General features: G+C 45.4%; 1 protein-coding gene and 1 non-coding gene across 8 annotated transcripts in view; both read left to right on the plus strand.

Moving 5' to 3' along the window:
* The window catches only part of Pfkfb3 (6-phosphofructo-2-kinase/fructose-2,6-biphosphatase 3), a 101,756-nt gene that overhangs the window by 33,911 nt on the left and 42,558 nt on the right, over window positions 1–25,287 (plus strand). For 5 of the 7 annotated variants that reach the window (XM_048812642.1, XM_048812645.1, XM_015495181.2 and 2 more), the window contains exon 1: window positions 23,803–25,217. The exons of 1 other annotated variant lie outside the window; for it this stretch is intronic. In XM_048812642.1, coding sequence (XP_048668599.1) covers window positions 25,142–25,217 — 76 coding nt within the window. In that variant the 5' untranslated portion in view covers window positions 23,803–25,141. Of the gene's footprint in view, window positions 1–23,802; window positions 25,218–25,287 lie in introns of those variants that run through there. One more of the 7 variants, XM_015495180.2, reaches the window with a different exon arrangement.
* On the plus strand, window positions 4,191–4,272 carry Trnaa-cgc. Its single transcript has one exon. It is a non-coding gene; the product is annotated as a tRNA-Ala (tRNA).

Raw genomic sequence — 25,287 nt, forward strand, 5'->3', positions numbered from 1 at the left:
AATCCTCAGTACAAAAGAAAAAGAAAACATTATGTGAGATAGGATTTGGTGACAAATCCGATATGGGGATGGGAGGGGCAAGGTACCATGTAATGTCAGACCTTCCTCCAAAGCGTAAACTGTTAGGTCACCCTCGTGAGCCTTAGTTTCCTCATCTGTAGGGTAAGGTTGTTGGATCTCTCTGATTCATTCTGGTTTTCTAATTCTAGTCACATCATTCCACTGACCCAGACCTGTTTACCAGAAGAAACCCCACTTCCCTGACCTTTTCCTACCTAGTTGTTTAGCTTAGTTTCTTAATCCCGGGTAAGAGTTCCTAGAAAAGTCATCTTAAGTAAATAATAAACAAACTGAGTTCCCGTCTGTCTCACAATGCTCTGCCCACCTGCCTGACTGCATCACCCCAGCAGGCAGGGGACGTGCCGCCGCCAGCTCAAGTTCTGCAGGGTGAGGGATTCCATAGCCCCGGCTGACCTCCCAGGCCTGTTGGCTGAGGGCTGCCTCCAAGGAAACCAAGACCTGAGCCTCGCTTGCCAGGCTTGTCTGCTTGTGGGGAGCTGGGTGACTGGACCACAGGTACCCGGTTGACTTGGGCAAGAGCCAAAGTCTGCATGAGACCTGATAACCTGGAATTAAGTCCTTCCTCTTCATTTCCACTGAGAGAAAACGAGGCGCTCAGCAGTACCGTGTGTTCAGGGTTTGGTTCACTTCAGAGCCTGGGGAGGCTACGTGGGCTCAGGGATCCTCTTCCATGAGGCTTTGCTGGTGGTGCTTAGCAGTGGTCCTTGTGAGTGTGAGAAGCATGAGCCTCAGGAATAGCTTCTATTTTCTTTTCACTTGAGAAGAAATTATCCCTGGCTTCTCAGTTTTACTTCCCCTTTAATTCCTGTGCACAAAGAAAATATCTCTTTCTAGAAGGAAGAAATTTGAAGTTGCTGTTAAATGGTGATAATTCTCAGAAAATTGGGAGCTTTTGTCTCAGTCTTGTTCCACCACCTATTATCTTTTACAACACTTAGTGTTGGTGTAACAGTAAGAATCCCCACTTATCAAGTACTTAGTATGTGTCAAGCAGTACTCTGAGCATTTGTGTGTAGGAACTATCCAAGCTCATGAAATTATGGTGCTAATGAACATCATCCCCATTTTACAGATGGCACAGCTGAGGCATGGGTAGGAGTGAACTAGCTCAGGAATACAGCTCATCAGTGCCAGAGCTAGAACGTGAATCCAAGCTGTGGCTCCAGAGCCCTTGATCTTCTCCAGGAATCTGTCTCGTTCCTATGTGTGTAATGCACACTGAGGAAATAATGCAGTGTATTCCATCAATGTGAATAATTAATCTGTGCTGTGTTCATGCAGTGAAAGTCTATAGAACGACCCAGAAGAACAAATCAAACTGTCAAGAGGCCAGTGGAAGAATCCTGTGGGCAAATTGTGGAGTGAGTGAAGACATAATGTGCAGTTCCACCGATAGGAAGTTCAAGAACATACCAAGGACTCCACATTGTCAAGACCCTGTTTTCCTTACAGGTGGTAATGGGAGAGGGCCCTGGGGCTCTGGTTTTGGAGCCAGGTGAGGGTTTCACTATGGAGTTATCAGGCTAAGCATTTTATATGGATGTAGTACTCCAATAATGTTTATTTTAAACAGTGAACTGGGGGCTGGGGGCATAGTTCAGTGGTAGATCCTTGCCCAGCATGTGCAAGGCCTTGTATTCAGTCCCCATTACTGCGGGGGAAAACCAAAATGGGGTGACAGGAAACCTGGGTTTTACTCCTAACAAACTTGTCAGTGACTCAAGTCACATCTGGGACACTGGTGTCTTGGACTATCAATATATTGCAGCCACTGTGTCACCTCTTCATACAAACCTAACCTAAAATCTGACAATGAAAAACAGATTTAAGGTGGTAAAGGGACATAGCCTGTAATTCTAGCTTCTCAGGAGGCTGAGGCAGGAGGATTGCAAATTCTGGGCTAGCCTCAGCAAATTAGCAGGACTCCATTTCAATACAATTTAAAAAAATGGGTTGAGGGGTGTAATCAGTGGTAGAGCTCTCCTGGGTTCAGTCCCTAGTATTGCAAAAAAAAAAAAAAAAATCAATACAATAAATAAGTACAAATAAAAAATAAAATTAAACAGCAGATCTGGTGGGCCTCTGGGAATTCAGGAGGGGAGCTAGCCTGGGCTCTGGTGAGTAGACAGGAACACCCTGGCTTTAGGCTTTTGCCACTGTAAAAGGTGAACTTCTTACACTAGGAGGTCACCTCCCGGGGCCTGGCCAACTCTGGGATCCTGGGATCTCCTGATAGCCAGTGTCCTCTTTCAGCTTTTAACTGTTCTCTAGTGGTTTCTTGAGGGCGCATTCCCTGGCTCTGCAGAAGCCTCTCATAGGTGGGGCTTGTCTTACCTCTGGTATTCCTCAGAGGGGACAGAACAAAAATGCAGAAGGTCCCTGGTGACAGATCCACAATTCACATCTCCGTATGCATTCCTCTTATCAGATTTTTTTCTCTTACATATTCAATAAAATGGAGCTCAATAAAGTAGGGCTTTTGATACAGGGATAGTGTGGAGATTGGTTTTGGAGCATGAAAGCTACTGGGAAATGGAGCACATGGCGGAAAGCTGTGTGCACCTCGGAGGATAGACTGAGGGTGGACACATGTGGATGGCCATATGTGGGTGAGTTTACAAGGGAGGACAAGTTGGGATGGATACTGTGAAGACTCAGATGGGAGGAGCAAGGTACTCAGAGAAAACCCCTAGGTTGTGAAGTTGGTTTGGTCCCAACCTTGGTAATAATAGGGAATCTAAAGTCCAATGATGCCCAGACTTCAGGAAAGAACCTTCTTTATTCAGATACTCCTGTGTCCTTCAGTCTCAGTGGCTTTGGACCGCTATGAGATCCCACAGGCTCATGCTGACCTGCACAGCTGGCCTGCCTGCCTGCCTTCTTTCCCTCCTTCCTTCACTCAACAAATATTGATTGTGCACTATGTGCCGGGCTGTTCTAGATATCAAGGATCTGCCTGTGACAGAAACAGACAGAAACATCTCAGTCTTCATGGGGAGACATGAACATAAACGAGATAATAGGCCAAACACTTAGGATGTACGGATGACAAGGACCTAGGATGTACGGATGATAGGGACCTAGGAGAAGGGAGTCAAGCATCAGAGAGCTTGAGTCCTAGATGGTGAGGCCAGGAGGCCTAGCTGAGAGGTGACTCATTGGCCAGAAGCCAGAGGACCTACCTGGGAGGATCAGGGATGGGAGGAGCATCCCAGGCTGCTTAGGAGCTGTGTGGCCAGAGCCTGTTCCCAGGGTCCCTTTTTTCTTTGCCCTCAGGACCAGACATAGCAGTGTCCAGAGAGGGCTCTGAAATGCGCCTGAGCGTTATTTTGACCTGGGGCCTGGGGTGAGCATCTTTGCCTTGAATTTGATCTCTGTGTGATGAAGAGGTGGACTTGTCATTAAGGCAATGGCAGCCTGCACTTTGCCAGTTGCAACTGGGGGAAGGTTGAGGGGAGAAGGGCCCTCTGGGGCCCCTCTGTGTGTCTGGCCTGTGCCCGCCTCCTGTGTCCAGTTGTCTCTCCTGGTCTTCTGCTTCTGGAAAGTGGGTTGATGGGACAGGGACAGAGGGCATTGGTCATTACCTTTGAAACTAACTGCCTCTGGAATTGGCCTCAGTCCCAGTTTTTCACCAACTATGGTCTCTGTGCCTCTCTGCCACTTGGGTGTCCTTGAATAGGTATTTCATCTCTCTCAAATTGTTTTCTTATCTCCAGAATAGCAATAACCTCTACCTGGCTAGGTAGTTCTGAAGATTAGAGACTATCTGTTTAAATTACCGAACACAATGCCTGGTACATTCAATAAAAGGCAGCTATTATTATATATCAGCAATTAATAAAAACAACAAACACTTCTTAAGATCTGTTCTCTCTCTTGTTTTACCAGGTAGGAAAATGAGGGCACAGAGACCTTAAGCTATTTCTCCAAGGTCATGCAGCTGGAATTTGAACCCAGGCAGTCTGGTTCTCATTTGGAGAGGGGCGACTGATGAAAGGGGAGCTGGCAAAAGCCTGAAATCATATATGCTGTGCTACTTTTGAGCTGTTTGTCCAAGTTCTTTATTCTTTGCTTAGATCTTTCTGATTAGGCATCAATTAACAGTTTGGGGTGGGGATATAGCTTAGTTGGTAGAGTGCTTGCCTCGCATGCACAAGGCCCTGGGTTCAATCCCCAGCACCACCCCCACCAAAAAATTAACAGTTTGTTTCCTTCTGTGCTGAAAGACTCACCTCTACAAGGAGAAGAAATGGGACAGGAGGCTAAAAAATACAACACTCTGGTGATTGGCCAAGAAGTGCCTGGGAAACTGATCGATCAGAGAATTTTTCTCCCACTGTGGGATATTGTCATCCTTGGGGACCTTCAGAGGACTGGTGTGGAGGCCCTGGAAGGTGGTAGACAAGGTGGAAAAGAGAAAGAACTCCCCTACTGCCCACCTCCCACTGTCTCAGGCTTTGCTTTCCAAAGGTGAACCAAAGAGCTCAGGCCACCTGAGCGGGATAGAAAGGCCTGCTACTGTCTGAGCAGCTGGCACCAGAGAACAGAGAGAGAGTGTATGTGTTTGTAGAGGGGGACAGGGGGCAGGCAGAAGAAATCCTCATTCAGGCCCACTGTAGCCAAATGTGCTGGCTACAGGGTGGAGCCCTTAATCCCAGTGTGTGATGTCATTTGGCAAGTGGTGAGGAGATCGCTGAGCCACCTGAGTGACAGCCAAGTATAGGACATACCTGGATTCTGCACTGGATGTGGGGCTCAGTGGGAGAGTGCTGCCTTCAACCTCCAGCTCTGCAAAGGAGGGTGAAGAGGAGGGGGAGAGGAGGGGGGAGGAGGAGGAAGAGGAGGAGGAGAAATGATTGGACTCTTCATATTCAGATTCTAACTGATCAGCTTCTAAAAATGCCTGTGATTAGTTTGGATGGATGGATCAAAAGGAGAAAAAAATAAAACATTTTTTTTTGGTGATAATAATAGTACAAGACCTATTGTAAAAAAGACAGGAAATACCAAGAAAGAAAGACATCATCCACAATTCCATAACAGAAGCACACATTATCAACATCACAATTTCATTCTGCTTTTATTTTTTAAATATTTATTTATTAATTAGTTCTAGTCAGTTATACATGACAGTAGAAAGCTCTTGAATTCACTGTACACAAATGGAGCAGAATTTTTCACTTCTGGTTGTGCATGAAGTAGAGTCACACCATTCATGCAATCATACGTGTACCTAGGGTAATGATGTCCATCTTATTCCACCATGTTTCCTGCCCCTTTGCCCCCTCTCCCCTCCCCTTTGCTCCATCCAAAGTTCCTCCACTTAGCCTATAACACCCCCCCCCCCCGCCACCCATGGATTAGCATCCACTTATCAGAGAAAACATTTGGCTCCTGGTTTTTTGAGATTGGCTAACTTCACTTAGCATGATATTCTCCAACTCCATTCATTTACCTGCAAATGTCATAATTTTATTCTCTTTTAATGCTGAGTAATATTCCATTGTGTATATATCCACAGTATCTTTACTCATTCATCTATTGAAGGGCATCTAGGTTGCTTCTACAGTTTAGCAATTGTGAATTGTGCTGCTATAAACATTGAAGTGGCTGCATTACTATAGTATGCTGATTTTAAGTCCTTTGTGTATAGACCAAGGAGTGCGATAGCTGGGTCAAATGGTGGTTCCATTTCAGGTTTTCTAAGGAATCTCCATACTGCTTTACAGATTGGTTGCACCAATTTTCAGTCCCACCAGCAATGTATGAGTGTGCCTTTTCCCCCACATCCTCGCCAACACTTATATTGCTTTATACCTTTATTATTTACTTATTTATTTTTATGTGGGTGCTGAGGATTGAACCCAGGGCCTTTCACATGCTGGGCAAGTGCTCTATCACTGAGCTACAGTTCCAGCCCCTGCTTTTTTTGTGGGGGGGTGGGGGTGGGGGTGGATTACCTGGGATTGAACTCAGGGGCACTTAGCCACAGAGCCACACCCCAACCCCATTTTGTATTTTATTTAGAGACAGGGTCTCACTGAGTTGCTTAGTGCCTCACCCACTGCTGAGGCTGGCTTTGAACTCACGATCCTCCTGCCTCAGCCTCCCCAGCCTCTGGGATTACAGGCATGTGCCACCATGCATGGCTCTAGATTTTGTTTTCCAATTGCCCTGCTTTTAGTGATTCAGAGGATGTTCTACCCTGTGTATCAGTTCTCTGCTAAACAACAAAAGCGTGGAACATGTTCCTGAAACTAAGACATGCTCTGATGTAATATAGAGGCCAATGCTGACATTCTTTAAAAGACAAATGTTCTTAAGTGAAAACAAGGACCAGAATAAACATTTGTACACCAGTGTTCATAGTGGCCCTGTTCACAGCAGCAAAGAATTGGGAGAAACTCAAAGAGTCCATTAAAGACCAGGAATGGTGGCTCACCTGTAATCCCACCTACTTGGGAGTGTGAGACAGGAGGATTGTAAGTTTGAGGCCAGCCTGGACAGCTTAGCGAGACCCTGACTCAAAATAAAAAATAAAAAGGGCTGGAGATGTAGCTCAGTGGTAGACCATCCCTGAGTTTGCTCTCTAATACCGAAAGAAAAGGTAAAAAAAAAAAAAGAGTCCATCAAAGGATGAAGGGATAACCAAAAGGTGATCTGTATACATGATGGAATATTTTATAGCCTTTAAAAGAGGGAAGTTCTGACATGACACGTGCTACAACATGGTTAATCCTGGACAAGGTCATGCTGAGTGAAGTAAGCCAGTCATAACAATACTAATATCATATGACCCCACTTACATGAAGAGATGTCAGATTCCTAGAGTCTGAACGTGGAAAGTAGCATCGGTGATTACCAGGGGTTGGAGGGAGAGGAGGCTGTGGAGTTTCCTGTTTAATGAGGATGCAGTTTCAGCCAGGAATGTAAGAATGTTCTGGAAGCAGACAGTGGTGATGGTTGGGTGACAATTTGAGTGGTCTTAATGCCGCTTAACTGTATGTTTAAAGATGATTAAAGTGGTAAATTTTACATTATGTATATTTCTCTACAATAAAACAACACCGGGACAAAAGAGCTGGCGCCGGGTTCCTGCTTCCTGTCCTCACACCTTGCCTAGGGAGATTCTTCCTCTCTCCTGAAGTTCTTCCTCTAACTCCTCCCCTGGCTTCTCTGGCTGGGGTAGCAGCAGGTGTGTGAGGGGTGAGCCTGAGAGTGAGAACACATCATCCTGCAGCTGATACTGGGCGGGAAGAGGGGCAGGGTGGTGCCAGCCTCTATGTCCTGGTGCCGTCCCTGTCAGGGGGAAGCAGGAGTCTCTCCAGGATCTCACGGGCCTTCCCTCCGTGTTCCGCTCCAAAGTGCAAAGCACCAGGCAGAGTAGCAAGCACTGATCTGGTGGGCTACACACAGGCCTTGGCTGTGTGATGCAGCCTTTTTAAAAGGCTATATAATATTCCATCATGTCACCCTCAGCCAGGCCTCCTCTAAGCTTCTAGCATACTCTGACTGAGAGTCCCTTGGTTGTAAGGCAGGGGGAGCCAGCAGAAGGGGAAGCAGGACCATCCTGCACCTCACCGACTCAGCTGGATGATGTCCTAATATGGGTGAAGTTTGCCATCCAGTCTGAAGCCTGGGGCCGGGGCAGTGGGGGCAGAGGGCAGAGCCTCTGCCAGATACCGTGATGCCTTTTCCCAACTCCCCAGGGCCCCACTTGCTTCACAGCAGGAGCAGCCAGAACTGCTAGTCCCTACAGACTCATCCTGTGGCAGGCCTGGCAGGCACTGGGGCTCCAGAGCACTGTGCATACTCACATACATACACATGCACACGCACCCAGCCCTATCGCTAGGAGATTCAGTCTTTCCTGGCCTCACTTGCTTTTCTTCCTGGGGACTTCCATTGAGTCTCCAGCAGGGAACTTTCTCTGGAAACTCCCTGGGAGCTGAGTATCTTAAGAATGTATCCAGGCTTCTTTTAGAAGGTCAGCCAGGTTTAAGTTCTCCAAAAGCTACAAACAAAAAAGCCGTTCTGTGTTGCTTCAATGGCTTCTCTGAAGCCACGTGGAAAAGTCTCAGGCTCAGCATGGACACCAACCTTAGGGGTCTGCTTGTTATAGACTCTGCGCTCTATTCTGCAGACACCACTGCGGTCTTGTTCACTCCCAGCACATCCGGCTCTTATTTCCTCAACAAGGAATACAATCCTTGCAGCCAGGTACCACTGCCCAGCCTGAAGCTTGGTGACCAGACAGTGCTGTGGCGGGGATGGTGGATATGCCAGCCTTCACATGGCTAGACTTTCCATTCACTTGAGAAGCTTTTAAAAAATTGTCAAGCCTGAGCCCCTTTCCAGGGATGTGACCTTATTTGGCCATGATGGGCTTTACACATTTTTATTTTTTTAATTTTATTTTTTAATATTTATTTTTTAGTTTTCGGCGGACACAACATCTTTGTTTGTATGTGGTGCTGAGGATCGAACCCGGGCCGCACGCATGCCAGGCGAGCGTGCTACCGCTTGAGCCACATCCCCAGCCCATTTACACATTTTTAGAAGGCCCCCAGATGTTCCAGGAAAAGGAGTTCACTTGATGCTTTGACTGTATCCCTGGTTGCTTTGAAACTTACATGTTTTTTTTTTCTTTTCCCCAGCCTTCTTCTCCTTGACCTCCTCCTCCCTGATCTTCTTTTTCCTAAACTTTTCTCTGATCTTCTTCTCCCTGATCTCTCTTCCCTAATCTCATTTTCTCTGAATCACCTCTTTAAAACGCTCACCCTGTTCCTGCTGATGGGCAGAATTTACAGCCTTTGCGATAGGAGTCCCCAGTGTTTCTCCTTTGCTAGCAAAGCAATACACTGCCTTTTTCCTTTTTCTCAAAAAAGTGTCCTTGTTATTGAATTGGCATCAGGGACAAGGACAGAGCTTTCTGCAAAATCACCCCCTGTCCCGGTACTGGGGGTGGAATCCAAGGTCCCAGGCATGCTAGGCAAGTGCTCTACCATTGAGCTACATCTCCAGTCTTTTTTTTTTTTTTGGGTAGTACTGGGGATTGAACCCATGGGCCTTGTGCATGTGAGGCAAGCCCTCTACTAACTGCTGAGCTATATCCCTCCCCTGTCCTTTTAAAACAATTTTTATTTTGAGTTAGGTCTCACTAAGTTGCCCAGTTTGGCCTCAAACTTGCTGTTCTGCCTCAGCCTCCCCGGTAGCTGGGAGTACAGGTGTGTGCCCCCACACTGAGCTCCCCAGATGATTTTTATGTGCCTCTATCTGGTGTTGGAAATCATTGCTCTCTGTCATGTTCAGCTTCAGTAGTCAGCTTTGCGTGTTCACTCTTTTTCTCCCCCAAGATTTTTTTTGGGGGGGGTACCAGGAATTGAACCCTGGGGCACTTTATCTCTGAACTAAAAGCCCTTTTCTTTCTTTCTTTCTTTCTTTTTTTTCTTCTTTTTTTTTTTTTTTAATTTTGAGACAGGATCTCACTAAATTGCTTAGGGCTTCACTAAGTTGCTGAGGCTGGCCTTGAACTTTAGATCCTCCTGTCTCAACCTCCATAATTGTTGGGATTACAGGCACGTGCCACCACACCTGGCTTCCCTCAAAGCTTTCAGCAAATCAGGCTGGAGCTCGATTTATCCAAGTCCAGACACAAAACCCTGACTTAAACAGCCAGAGGGCCAAGTTCTTGTTTTCCAGGAGGATTCTTTTGGAAGAAGTACCCAGGTGACCAGAGAGTATAGCCAGAGGGCTTCCCAGTGACCTCGAGACACATGGCTATGCCTTCCAGCTCTGTTCATGGATAAACCTCCAAGTTGTTTATCAGTCAACTCATTGATCTTTAACAGAGAGTGAGGATTAGATCCTTGTCTGAAAAACATGTTTTAACAAGGATAAGGAGAACTGGCATCAAGGGGGCGAGGGGGAGACCTGGGTCTCCAATTTGTTCCCCTCTGGTCTCCCAGTCTGCTGTTGCTGGTCCAAGTGGTCCATCCTGAGGCTCAGCTGAGTCACTGTTGGGTTCAGACTGTCACCTGGTTGTATTAGATCAGGATTTCTCTCCTCCCACCTGGTGATGTAAGGCTTGACTGGTTTGGAAGAGCTGGAGCCTGGGCCAGGTTTTCTAGGGCAGGTCTGGTTGAAGTGCTGGGGACTCCTCTGGCTTTCAGAGATACAATGGGCCAAAATAAAAAGTTATTTGGTGGTGCCATTTTTGGTGATAGCTGATAGGGAATTGATTTCAAGTTGAACTGTCTTGTTTTTGACTATATTGTTAATATTCTAATTGTAAAATCCCCATGGATAAATCCATGATATGAAAAATGTATTTATGTTGACGGTAAATAACAAGAGTAGAGTGTCTTAAATGCACCGAGCTGATCACATGACCACATCCAGACAAGCCCCATCACCACTCATCCCTGCAGATAGGATGAGAAGTCACCTGCCACGTAGTGTGGGGTGGATGCAGGGCCTGCTAACATGCTGCTTCACCTTCAGAGTTTATAATGACAGATGAGGTTCGATTTACTTTAGTTGTGTAAGGAAAGATAATGTTTTGACAGGTAAATTCAAGAAAGGTATTGTAGCTGAGCATGGTGGTGCAGACCTGCAATCCCAGTAACTCTGGAGGACGAGGCGGGAGGATCTCAAGTTCTAGGCCAGGCTGGGCAAATTAGGGAGACCCTGTCTCAAAATAAAACAAAAAGGGTTGGGGATGTAGCTGAGTGGTAGAATGTCCCTGGGTTCAATCCCCAGCATTGCAAAAAGAAAAAAATAAAAGAAAAAGAAGAGTGTTTGTTAAAATTGTGCTGTGTAGGGGCTGGGGATGTGGCTCAAGCGGTAGTGTGCTTGTCTGGCATGCACGGGTTGCTGGGTTCGATCCTCAGCACCACATAAAAATAAAATAAAGATGTTGTCCCACTGAAAACTAAAAAATAAATATTAAAAAATTCTCTCTCTCTCTCTCTCTCTCAAAAAAAAAAATTGTGCTGTGGAAAAAGGACATTATAGCAGTGACAGCTAGCATAACCTAAAACTCATTCTGCCATCTTTCTTAAATAGTAGCATCCTGGGCAGTTGGCCCGGCTCAGAGGCCACATTTGCCTTCATTTCCCAGCAAGAGGTGACTCCCTGGCTAAATCTGGTCAGGGACAGAAATGTGGAAATGTTATGTGGATTTCTGAAAAGTCATCTTCAAAGTGAAAAGGTCAGGGCCCTTCTGTCTCCCTCACCTCCAGCAGTATCTTGGTATTTAAGTAGTGTTGCATGGAATATGTAGTTTATATTCTGCTATGTAACATGTAGTAAAGATGAGATGTCCTAGGATGCTTGTCTACACTACAAATGACTGGTTTCACATGTGGCAGGTTTTTGTTTTTGTTTGGTACCAGGGATTACACCCAGGGGTGGCTAACCACTGAGCCATATCCCCAGCCCTTTTTATTTTTTATTTTGACACAGGGTCTTGCTAAGTTGCTTAGGGCCTCACTAAGTTGCTGAGGCTGACTTTGAACTCTCTCTATCCTCCTGCCTCAGCCTCCCTAGCTGTGGGGATTACAGGCATGTGTCCCTGTGCCCAGCTGTATGGAAGATCTTTCCAGCAAATGGAAAATCAAATTAAGTGTACTTGTCCTTATTTTTCAACATGGGTTATTGAATGATCAGAGTTACCTCAACTCCTTGTTTATTCAAAACCCATAAGAATTTTGACTAAATGTATGCACTTTCCAAATTTGAGGAAGAGACTTTTGAGGTGAATGTGCAGAATTATTAAGCTTTGATGCTCTGCATGAACTTTAACATTCTTGAGTTTTGACTTTGCATTTTGTAATAATTTCAGGCTTAATAAAAAATTACAAAAATAGTGCAAAAGGTTCCTGGATAGCCTTCACCCAGATTCTGCAAATGTTGACATTTGACTGCATTAGCTTCTTCATTATCTCCTTTCCTCTTTTTCTATCATCTATCTATCTATCCATCCACCCACCCACCCACCCACCTAAATATCTCTGTCTTATCTCAGAGAAAGAGGTAGAGAAGATGTGTGGGGGGTGTGTACAGAGAGAAATACAATTGCTCTTTGGAACTGTTTGAGAGCTGAGTGCAGACATGATTTCCTCTGCTTTAAATAAAAACAAGGACAGTACTATGATCAAAATCAGAAAAGCTGTATTGATACTGTAATATTATTCAATAAGCAGACTTTTCCGTCTCACCAATTTCCCGCTAATGTTCCTTATTTATAGAAAGAGAACCGCATTTTGACTGACTCAGGATTTTATCCAGGCTCCCAAGTTTGGGCGAGTTGTTGTGCCACGTCTGTTTCCTTCACCTAGAACAGCCTTTCCTCTTTCCTGCCTCTCACGGCCTTGATATTTTTGAAGAGTATATACAATACATTTTTTTTTTTAAAAAAACTATTAAAAAATTAAAGTGTGGCAAAAACTTGTAGCACAAAATGTACCGTCTTGACCATTTTTAAGTGTGCAGTTCAGTTGGGCTAAGTATCTTCACATTATTGTGCAACAGACCTCCAGAATTTTCCTTCTTGCAAAACTAAAACTTTTCCCATTAAACAATTCCTCATTTCCTCTTCCCACCCTGGCAAACACCACTCTTTCTTTCTCTATGAATCTGACTAATCTAACTATCTCATATACGTAGAGATCATAGAGTCCATTTTGTGACTGGCTAATTTCACTTAATATAATGCCTTGCAGGTTCATTGATGTTGTAGCATGTGCCAAATTTCCATCCTTTTCAAAGGTGAATAGTATTCCATTGTCTGTGCGTACTATATTTTACCTGTGCATTTGTCTCTCAGTGGACATGTGGTTGTTTCCACCTCTTTGCTATTGTGAATAATGCTGCCATGAACATATGTGTGCAAATATCTCTTAGGATTCAGGCCACTTGTTCCTTAGAATATCAATTTGTATCTGCCTGTAACTTCTTTTTTGGGGGAGGGAGGTACTGGTTATTGAACTCAGGGACACTTGACCACTGAGCCATATCCCCAGTTCTATTTTGTATTTTATTTAGAGACACGGTCTCACTGAGTTGCTTAGCACCTCACTGTTGCTGAGGCTAGCTTTGAACTCAATCCTCCTGCCTCAGCCTCCCGAGCCGCTGGGATTACAGGCATATGCCGCCACGCCTGGCTGCCTGTAACTTCTTTATGATTAGATTCAGGGCCTGTGTGTTTGACAGGCATGCAAGAAGGCATGATGTTCCCTTCTTAGGTTGGTTAGGTTAATTGATCACTTACTCAAGGATGGAATCTAGCATGCTTCTCTGCTCTGGGGTTGCTATTTTCCCCTTTATGATTACTTACTTATAGTGTTTTGCGAGGAGACCACTTTGAGACTATGCAAGTATTCTGGGATTTTTAAAAATCAAACTCCAACCCACTTTATGATTCTTGTGTGAAACAATAATTCCTATGGTGATTACCAAACGGTGGCTTACAAAGCCCAGACTTCCTTCTTCATTTTTTTTTTTTTGGTGATCTGATAAAGAAGCTTTCCCTTCTTCATTAGTTTTATTTACATTTGAATGAATTCGTGGAATTCTTATTTGTGGGTTATAATTTCTTACTATCATTATTTCATTGTATCAGATTTGGCTGGTGGGAAGTAGGCTCTTGTCATTTTTTGACACATCTTCCTCATCGTCTCATTAACTTGTATTTTAGCATCAGTTTTTCCTGTGCCTTTAAACAGTGACCAATTATAGGTACACACAAAATACTAAATAACTCATATTAAATCAATTGCAAACTCTAAATGGCCAAAGACCAAAGACAGCTATAGGGAAAAGGCTTAAAGAAACATTTATAAAAATACATTCATTATTAGGCATGGTGGGGTATGCCTGTAACCCTAGTGACTTGGGAGGCTGAGCCCAGCCTCGGTAATTTAGCAAGACCCTGCCTCTAAATTTTAAAAATGAGGCTTGGAGATATAGGTCAGTAGAGAGCTCACTTGGGTTCAGTCCTCAGTACTGCTGGAGAAGAAATCCAAACATTCATTGATTAAAAATTAGAAAATAAAATAGAACTGTTTCTAGTTGGAATGTGAACCCCATGTGACACTTTGGAGTCCTTCCAGCAGGGATGGCTCAAAGAGCCATTGCATTCTGAGGGGCTTGTCAAAGGAATGTTTACTCAGTGTCTTCTGGACCCTTCCTGCTACCAGAGATGGTAAATGTACGGCTAAATGCCAGATCAGCAGTTTTATACCTGATTTCCACAACATTGCAGTTACAGGCTCAAAGACTTTAACTCCAAGGAGAGCCCTGAGATGTTCTGAATCTGAAGTGCAGGCAAGTGTCTTGAGAAAGTCACAGAGTAGGTGAGAGGTAGAGCTGGGATGGGGGTTCAGCATCCTGCTACCAAAATCACAGGATCCTTCATTTGCAGGGCTCTGTAGAGGCCAACTAGTTTGATTCCAGCTGTGTGGGCACCTTCTAGAGAGTTTTGATAGACCAGCATCCGGCTGTGGCAGGTGCTCACTATCTCTTTGGCCTGTTACCCATTGTACAGGAAGGCCTCTGCTAGGGTTTGGATCTGGGGTGTTCCCCCAAATCCCATGTACTGAAGGCTTGGTCCCCAGCCTGTGGTGCTCTTGGAAGGTCATAGAATCTGGGAGGAGGTGGAGCCTCGTGGGAGGAAGTTAGGTGTGGGGGGGGCATGCCCTTGAAGGGATACTGGGATCCAGGCTTTTCTTTCTTTTACTTCCTAGCAGCCATGAGCTAAATAGCTTCCTCCACCACACACTGATGCCATGATGTCCTGCCTTGCCACCTGCACAAGAGCAACTGGGCCCACTGATCTTGGCACTGTAACAGAAAGCTGCCTAACACAACATGTCCTTGTACCTTTCAACCAGCGTCTGATTTCTGCTTATGGGGCAACATAATGCAAGACGACTATCTGCCCATGTATGTATAAGCAGCCGTCATTTTAAAGAACAGTCTTGTTCTTTATCTCATGTCCTGGTTGTTCAGCTATTCTTCACAGGATGGTGTCTTTTTAGCTGGTTGCCTTTCTCAGGAGGAGTGTGTTGATATTCCCCTAAAAGGAGTCACCCAGAACTGCACAGGGTCCTTCTACCCAGTGCCATCACAGATGGTCCCTTTCTGTGGTTTGAACGCTGTTTGTGGACAGAGCTCAGCTGGTTGAAGTCATCCAACAGTTAAGTCAGTGTTACTTTCCAAAACCTGCTCTTTTTTTGGGCTCGATTCGGCTCTATTTTTAGGATGTTTTCCACTGGGAGAAAGAAGGAGGACAGGGGCGCAGATCAGGGAAAGCCAACTCTTCTCTGCCAGCCCCAAGTTGCTCCACTGCATATGTCGGCAGCCACCAGCGCAGTCAGCTCTTGCTACACCCGCGCCTGTCCCCTGCTTTCTCAATGTGGTTTCAATGTACGTCATCAGGGCACACTTTTCCGCACTCAGCAGAAGGGACGGTCTGATTCCAGTTTCTCTTCTCCCCGGTTTAGCAATCTCAGTTGACTTGACTTGGACTCTTCCTGTCAGCCTCATGTGGGGTGTGTGCGTGCGTGTGTGCGCGCGCGTGCGAGTAAGCATGCAAACACCTGAGTGTTGGGGAGATGTCATTGATCTGCCGAGGAAGCCAAGAAGTGGAAACCAAATTGCAGAGCATTCAAGAGTGGAAGAAATTCACTCCACCTGGGGTGGACATGGACAGTTTACAAATACTAGTTTTTATTTTATTTCATGGAAAACAATGGGAGTCATTGATCTTTGCCATCTGAGGAGTGGAGGAGATGCTTAAAGACCATCTGGACGCCTCATCAGCAGATAGGAGAACAAAGGTCCAGACCAGGTCCAGACAGGTCAGGGCCAGGGTCTGGGTTCCAGACTCCTGGGCCATATCCCCAACCCCACACCACAGTTTCTTCCCTGTCCTCCCATTCCTTCTGGACAAAGCTGGGAGCTGCAATAAACTCAGATCGTAGTGGTTGATTGTATAACCTAGAATTGCTTTTTTTTCATCTGGCACTGAAAATTTAACCCAAGGTCTTGGCACATGCTAGGCAAGTGCTCTACCACTGGGCTATATCACCAGCCACCTCCCTTTTTAAAAATTTATTTTGAGACATGTTCTAAGTTGCCCAGGCTGACCTTGAACTTATGATCCTCTGTCTCAGCCTCCCAAATATCTAGGATTACAGGCTTGCTTGACCATGCTCTACCCTACCAGAACTGCGTGTGTGTGTGTGTGTGTGTGTGTGTGTGTGTATGTTGCTGAGGTGTGAATCTAGGGCCTCGTGTATGCCAGGAAAGCACTCTACCACTGAGCCACAATCACAGCCACAGTCCCTAGAATTGCTTTTTGTTATAGTAATTTTGGGTCCCTGGCTCATTTTGGCATTTCCTGTAGGTCTAATGGTGTTATTCAACATTGATCTCTCCCTAGATCCCAACTCTTTCAACATCATAAAGCAAATTCACTCTTTAGTGAATAGCAGTCTCTTTGCCATCTGCTGTGAGAGAAGTCTTTCCACCATCCTAAAGTCAAGGTGTGCTCCTTAACATGCAGAACCTAGGTTTAATGGGAATGCAATGCTGCTTACAGACACTTGAGGATGAGCATCTGCTATTGGAAGGGGCATAGGTATATTTTGTTTTTCAAATTTTTTTTTTTTGTATTAGGGATTGAACTGAGAGGTGCTTAACCATTGAGCTGTATATCCTCCTCAGCCTTTTTTTTTTTTTTTCCAATTTAGAGATTGGGTCTCACTACATTGCTTAGGGCCTTGCTAAATTGCTGGGGCTGGCTTTGAACTTGTGATCCTCCTGCCTCAGCCTCCAGAGACACTAGGATTACAGGCCATCACCACTGTGCCTGGCCATAGGTATATTCTGTATCCAGCAGCAGAGGGAGAATGAAGCAGGGAGATTTGAGGAAGATCAACGTCTTTCTATCCAGTAGTGCTGTCTACTAGTGGAGCTGAAGTTCTGGCGGGTGGGGGGCCTCTTGGGCATTATGGTTGTCCGGTTGGCTACATCCAGTCTTAAGCATCTGTCTGCCCTCTGTATCCACCATGACTGATGGCTGAGAGATAGTTTGTCTTACCAGTGAACTAACAGCCTAAACTATCAAAACAGTGATGCCAGGAAACGTCAACTGGGCCCCCTTCCACCGACCCATATACAATTTATCTACTGATGCCTTAGAAAACTTTTCACCTGGGGAAGGTCTTAGAACACTTTTCTTATGGAAAAGGTGGTTTTCTACTCTGCTTATTTTCCATCCATGATTTGGGAGACTTCAGACAGGAGACATCAGAGTGTGGTCTAGCAATTAATTGTGGCCATGGCTTACTCTACCCTAGAACAGGTCTTTGCCCTGAGTGTCCTATCAGTTTATATGGTCTTACCACATTTCTCAATTTTTCTTCAATTTCTCTTGGTATTATCTCTGGGTCGACAGAATATTGCTGCTGAAAAACTTTTCTGTCAAGAAACAAAGCCAATCGTCTTCTAAGACATCCTTCTATGGAAAATCAAGATTAAGTGTCGACAGAGAGCTGGTTGGACCCTCAGTAATGCCTCCCTGGGTAGCTGGCCATATCTGTCTGAGGTCATTTTGGTCCAGCATCTGGCCCTCAGGTTTTCCTATTTAGAAGTTGGATTTTGACAGTACACACAGATATAGTTCAGCTCAGGGAAACTGAGTTCCAAATCAAACTCAAATGAGAATGATATAAGAATTAAGCTGTTTTCTGTTACTCTGATGAAATAGCTGAAGCTTGGTAGCTTTATAAGAAGAGAGGTTCATTTGGCTCATGGTTCTTGTCTAAGGTCAAGGGGCTGCACCTGGTGAGACAGCGCAAAATGTCACATGGCAAGAGGAAAGGAGTATATGTGTGTGTGTGTGTGTGTGTGTGTGTATGTGTGTTTTCCTCTTTTGATCTCTTCTTTTTCTTTTTTGGTCCTGGAGATTGAACCCAGCGGATCTCTACCACTGAGCCACATCCCAAGCTCTTCCTTCCTTCTCTCCTTCCTTCCTTCCTTCCTTCCTTCCTTGGTACTGGCAATTGAACCCAGGGACAGTCTATCACTGAATCCTTTTTAAATTTTGAATCAGGGTCCCACAAAGTTGCTTAAGTTTGCTAAGTTGCTGAGGCTGGTCTTGAACTTGTGATCCTCTTGCCTCAGCCTCCCAAGTTGCTGGGATTACAGGGGTGCACCACTGCACCCAGCAAATTAGGGCATCTTAAACCCTCTGAGAAATGTAATAGCCCCCCCTGATTCATGTCTTCAATTTCCTCAGTTTTAGTTACCTGAAAATTGTAAAGGAAAAATTCCAGAAATAAATAATTCATAAGTATTAGATACTTTCACTATAGTATGTTTTAAAAATTGTTCTTTTTTAGTATTAGTTATTATTGTTAATCTCTTACTGTGCCCAAATTGTAAATTAGACCTTCTCATAGGTGTGTATGTATAGAGAAAATACAGTCTATATACAGTCTGGCAGTATCTGAAGTTTCACACATCCACTGGGGGTCTTGGAGCATATCCTCTGTGGTTAAGTGGTGATTGCTATATACAGGAAGACCAAGGCTGCCTCCATATTTTTTTTTTCTGTTTTAATGGTGATTCGTTATTAACATTAATGCCAATTATTTTTATAAAACTGTCATTTCTTATTTAATTGATCTTAGCGTACTTGCAAAGCATGTGCTATTTCTACACCGCGTCTACACTACGCTCTCTAGGTGTGACTGCTAAAGCATACAGGTGCATGAGTCTCTCTGAGAGGCTGGGTCATGCTTTCATGTGAGAACACTTTACATTGAAACATCATTTGGAAAATTTAAATTATTAATCTCTGTGATTGCTTCTTTTTTTATTGGTGTCTTATAATTATACCTATTAGTGGGATTCATTGTGTCATATATAGTTTCTTAAGATGATTCTTATTTGTACATTGTAAGTGAATACTAGATAACTCAGAGATTATTTTAATCAGCTTTTTTGCTGCCGTGACTAAAAGACCTGACAAGAACAATTTTAGAGAAAAGTTTATTTGGGAGCTCACAGTTTCCCAGGTTTCAGTCCATAGACAGCCAGCTCCATTCTCAGAACTTGAGATAAAGCAGAACATCATGGCAGAAGACTGTGGTAGAGGGAAGTGGTTCACAAGAGATCAGACAGCAGAGAGACTGTGACCCACCTCTTCCAGCCACACCCTACCCACCTTCAGCCACTACCCAGTTAATCCCATCAGGGGATTAATTCACTGATTGGGTTAAGGCTCTCATAACCCAATCATTTCTCTAAACCTTTGCAACACTGTTTCATGCATGAGCTTTGCGAAGACACCTCATATCCATACATATCAGACCGTCATCTAAAACTTTTGTTATTAGCCTTGTCATTGGGAAGGAGAATAGAGCATTCTAGTTGCAAAGTGATTGAATTGGGACAAATACAAAAGAATACCAAACTAGCTGAAGATTTTGTTTTTTATTCCTCAGCTTATCGGCTATGTGACTACAGGATATTTATTTAATATTTCTGAGTCTCAGTTTCAACTCAAGGAGGAAAGGTAGGGGCATGTGGGTATGTGTGTGTGTGCCTGTGTGTGTTGAGGAGACACTGACATTCAAAAGTGAATTCTTAATTCAGAGAAGGCACATAACTTGCTTGACTTGATCGCCCTGGTCCAGCTGGTGCTTAGTGAATGAATACTTTTTGCATGCAGAAAAGAGAGATCTTGACTTTGGGTTCCAGGTGCCTTCAGACTCAATGAGGAAAAACTGAAGAACAATGAGATGCATGTAAAATTCCCAGGCGATCTGCCTCCAGTTAAGTGAACTTAACATCCTATATGGACTTTCCTTTCACCTGCATTCTTACCTATCCCTCTCTGAGTTCTCAGCCTGATCCAAGGACATTTCTCCCTTTGTTCTTCAGCTATGAGCTCTTGGGCATAGGAACTCTTTCTTGGTAACAGTCCCTGTGAAGCTCGGTTTAATACCAGGATGAAGTCTCTCTGATCACTTTCTTTTGGCTGGACCAACGTGATAACTGAGATTCCTTCTGCCATTTCTTCCTTGCAGGTTCTGAGACACAGCTACAGCTTGTGAGTGTCTAGTAACTGCTAGCTACTGCATTAGTTAACCATTTTTGAGACACTTTTCACCCCAGGGAAAGAGGCTTAGCATAAACTTCTCAGAATCCTCTACAGAATTCTTTGACTATTTCTTTCTGTCTTAAGCTTGTCCACTGGGGACAGGACACAAACCCACTGATATTTTCCTAAAGATCTATGCAAAGTTGAGAAATAGAATCCGCCCTCATTAAAACATAGCCAAAGCTTTATTCTCTTTTTCCACAGGTGCAGGATTCATGCAAATTCCATGTGTACATGTATGTGTCATTTGCAAGAAACAATGGTGTTGTCAACACATGCAGATCACCATGGAGTTCTTGACCATCTTTCTGCCAAGTCTTTCCCCCTCAATGCCCAAATCTACACAATCTAGATGCCCCCCGACCCAGAATTTGAGCAAACTGAGATATCACTGCTTTAAATATTTTTTTAAAAGCTACATTTTTGTTTTAAAACAATATAGACTTAAAATAAGTTGCAAAGAATTACAGAGTCCCATGAACCTTTCACCCAGCTTCCTCCAATGTTGACATATTATGTAACTATATTAAAATATGAAAACCAGTTAAGTGATGTTGGTATTACACTGCTAACTAGATCATAGGACATCTGATTTTAAAAAAGCATGACTATTTTGAACTCAAAATATAATACTTTTTAACAAAAATACTCTTATGTCTTGATGTTGGGTAAGGAGCCTTGTCCAGACCCTAATACCTTCTTGAAGCAGCAGGGTAGGGTGATGCTGGATATGAAACACTAACAGGCAGCTTTAAGAGCATGATCCCAAGCTCAGGAGTGTCCTTAAAAAAAGGAAAATCCCATACCAGGTGGAGTAACATGCACTAGGCAGAAGGTAATGGAAACTTGGGTTTGGTAGGATGTGGTTCACACAATTTGAGTTGATTCATCCAGAGCAAGGCTAAGGCCACAGTGGACCCTCTTTACATCTCAATAATGAGATAGTGAAGTCTACTCGATTGGAGAAAAAAGTAATGACTTGTGTAGAAAAAGAATGAATTCTTTTCCTTTTAAAAATAGTTGTGACTTTTAGAGCCATTTTAGGTTCGCTGCAAGATCAATAACCATCTCTGCCCCTCTCCACTCCAGCAACTATAGTTGGAATCTTACACTCAGTAGCTTTTTCAGATTGGCTTTTTTTCGTTTAGTGATATGCATTTAAGGCTTCCTCAGGTCTTTTAGTGGCTTGATGGCTTATTTCTTCTTAGCACTGAGTCATACTCCATTGTTTGGATGTACCACAGTTTGTTCACTCATCTAACAAGGGATATCTTGATTGCTTCCATGTTTTGGCAAATATGAATAAAGTTCCTAGGAGCTCATGAATTGTTTTTTTTAAATATTTATTTTTTAGTTTTAGGTGGACACAATATCTTTATTTTGTTTTTATGTGGTGCTGAGAATCAAACCCAGTGCCTTACACATGCTAGGTGAGCGTGCAACCACTTGAGCCACATCTCCAGCCCCTCATGAATTGGTTTTTGAATTGCCTGTGTGACATTGTATGGGTGGTCTCGAGTCTCTATTCCCATTCATATGAATTTCAAATATTTTATTTTAAAAAAAACCCCTCCCCCTCTTTGGATGGATGGTGATAGAAGGGTTTGGTTTTGCTGTTTATGTGGTGTCTCAAATTTACTCTCTCCTCCATGGGATATTTTAGAGGAGAGAATAATGACACTTTGTGTCTAATTAGCAACTTCTGATTGCTCACAGCCTGCCACAGCTTGTTACCTCTCTCTTTCTCTCCCTGGGGAGGAGGTAGGCACTGGCATGGTTTAAATGTTTAAATCTAACTAGTTGGTGCAGGATCATGCAAATGATGTCACTTACTGCTGTCGTGATAGTCATGGCTGGGAGTGCTGGTAAGGGTTAGATGACACTGGCCAGCAGAGCAAACTAGGAGTAAAGGTCACAGAGGGAAACTACTTCCATGTCCTTTCTCTAAGAGGACGTAGCTCAGTGAATTCTGCTCTGCAAGCACCCCACCAAGCACTTGGTAGCGTTTTAAGTAATTGCCCTGCTAATGTCTTGTCTACACAATGACGGTCTTTCTCTGCTCTTTGCTTCCAAACAGCTTAATTGTTCTGGGTGATATCATCCGAATCACTGTCAAATCACTGTCGGATCTTCCCCTGCTTTAGGATTCCTCTCAGCAACCTGGGTTAGGGTGGATCTATAGTGAGTCTCCCTGTCTGTTGTCTGTGTCAAGTAGAAGACACCTACTCCCCAAACACTGTTCCTGACTGGCTTTCTTCCTTAATATTTGACCTGATTCCCTGACCTCTCTAACCGCCAAACCTCCTTTTACTCCTTCACATGAAGCACTCCTTGACTAGGTGGACCTGAAGACCTCATGGCTTAAATAAGGTGGAGGGCTGTGACTCAGAATCAAAAAGAAATCCTGTCTGCCCAAGCCCTTGGAGTTGTTCTGGCTGTAAAAATATGTACTAGAGAAATGGTTACAATCTTGGCACCCTTTTCTGACAGGCTGCATTCATAGTATCTTTCCAGTTTGGGGACTTGGGAGTTGGTGGAGCTCTGAAGGGTCATGTTTGAGAAGATAGGGGGCCATTAGCAGAACTAGGTAAAAGAGTTAGGACCCTCTCTACAACAGCAAACTCAGAACAGCAAGTACTTGGAATATAGTTACAGTTGGGCTACTTCTAAGCAGTTTTGTAGTGAAGTAGTTTTATCTCCCACTAGGGCTGTCATTTATTCAGGCCTGTAAAGGCTAGGAGCATTTCAAGCTGGCCATTAAAAACTCCCTCAAGTGTGAATTTGTCCTTGTCCCTCATGCACTCTCAGATTGCATTTACCTATCCTAAGCAGCAGGGGGATTAAATTGACTTCTGTTTGCTTGCTGCATATCTGGTGCTGGAGGTGGTGACTGGGCAAGAACCAATCTTTGTTCTGGAGGTCCACAGCTTTATTGACACACAGGCAGGGAAAGTGCCCTGTCTGCACTGGGACCTCTGGGGATGTCAACTGTCTAGTTGCCCGATTGCCAACCCTGGTCAGATGCTGTTATCTAGGTCAAGAGATTAAAGATGTACCTCCTCTGGCACAGATCCCCACCCTTGACTCCCCTGAGCTGAAACCAATATTGTGTTCAAAATCTTGGAGGGGGAAAGAATGCCACCTGGTCTGCTTACCTGGCCTATAGGTGTGCAAAATCTTAGTGGGCAAGCAGCAGGCCAACAGGTGCAGGGTGCTGCCTGGGGCAGTCTGACTCCCTCCCTGACTCCTGCAGATCCTAATGCTTGGAATGCTTCCTTGTGGCGCTGGCACACGCTGACTTGTTTTCCCCTTTGGGTCAGCCCACTTTTATTTTGGGAGTGGAGTGGGGATCTCTTCTCACTTGGGAATTCTAGGGTGTCACCTCTGGCATTTGCTCCCACTGCAGAAAAACAAGTACAAATGCAATGCATCGGGTTTCTGAACAGCTGCCGAGCGCGGAAATCAGACAGTCAGCAAAGTTATGTGGGGAGCTGGGGCTCGGGGGAGGGCGGTGCGCCAGGATGGGGTGAGGGAGTCGGGGTCGGAACCCGGAGGCCCCGGGGACAGGGGCCAGGTAGGTGACTGGGCGCTCAGGGCCCCTCCGGGCGGACCCGGATGCTGGAGAGGGTGGAGGCCCGGGCGGGGCTGGAGAGTGGGGCGGGAGCAGCTGTGCCCGCCGCCAGGGAGCAGGCGCCCTCCCAGACGAGCATGCAGGACGTGAGCGACGTGTGGCAGCCTCTGCGCAGACTTTTCCACTGCACTGTGGGTTTCAGCGAGCGCCGTCTCCTTCCCTCCAATCACAGCCCAGCCTCTGCGCAAAGTGTGCACCGGTCCGCAAGGCAGGGCTACGCTTCTATGCCGACACTTCGCTTGCTAAAGTCATTCATGTCGTGCCCCTGCTAGGGCGGTGGTCCCCATCCAGAGTTCCCTAGACCTTCACCGAACAGCCTCAGATCTGACTACACGGCTGTCATTTATCACGAGCCGATGCAAACCGTGAGAACCAATAAAGCATGGCACGAACATATCAAAATGTGGCGAGGGAAGGCTGTAGTGTGTGCAGGGAAAACTACATAAACTTTGAGTTTGCATTACCAAGGTGTAACCTCTTAATAGTTATTCAGGAGTTTATAATCTGGTAATGGATGGCAGGTGGGAATGGAGTCCAATTTTATTTACTACACGGAGAAAGCTCAGAGGCTGGGCTGCAGGGTTGACATCGCACTAGACAGCGCAAAACGTTGCTTCTCTCGGCACAATTCAGGTTAGGGACCAGAAATTATTTAGAATTATTCAGGTCTTCTTAAGGGGTAACCAGAGAAAGGTCTAACAAGGGTAAAGAGCAAGCCAGGGCTCCTCGTTGTCGTAGGACCTGGGACTAGATAGCACTGATGCCCGCCCGCAGGGGGCGCCAGAAAGACGCCTCCTGGCTCGCTTATCCTCTTCCCACGTGAAAGGGGGCTGGGACGCAAAGAATGCGGCCCGCCCAGAGCTGACGTGAGCTGTGCTGCCGGCCCGGATACTTTAAAAGGCCGGGCGCTGCGTGTGGCATCCTGGTAAAGCTGGAGAGCAGGCGAGCGGGCGTGCTGTGCGGCGGGATCGCGGCTGTCACTGCGCCCGAGCATCCCCGGGCTTTCCAGAGCAGACAAGCCGGCCGTGCTGGCAGCTACAGTTCTGCGCCCCTCGCAGAGCCCGCCGATCCCCCTACAGGCTAGCGTCCAGGACTTAGCACAAAGCACGTTTCCCAAAGCAGCACAGCGAGCGCCCGACCGCGCGCCGGCGCACGCACCCCTACTTTCCTTTGTTCCCGGGGTCGGCGGCCGCTCTTCTCCCCACGTCGGAATCTCCTCCCGGGGTGGCGGGCAGCCGAGTGCAGCTGCGAAGATGCCCTTGGAGCTGACACAGAGCCGGGTGCAGAAGATATGGGTGCCGGTCGACCACCGGCCCTCGTTGCCCAGATGTGAGTGCGGCTGCGCGGGGGCCACGCTGCAGATTGCGCCGCGTGCAGAGCCAGGCCATTGTGTGCGGCC

The sequence above is a fragment of the Marmota marmota genome, unplaced genomic scaffold (assembly GCF_001458135.2).
Source record: "Marmota marmota marmota unplaced genomic scaffold, marMar, whole genome shotgun sequence".
NCBI lineage: Eukaryota > Metazoa > Chordata > Mammalia > Rodentia > Sciuridae > Marmota > Marmota marmota.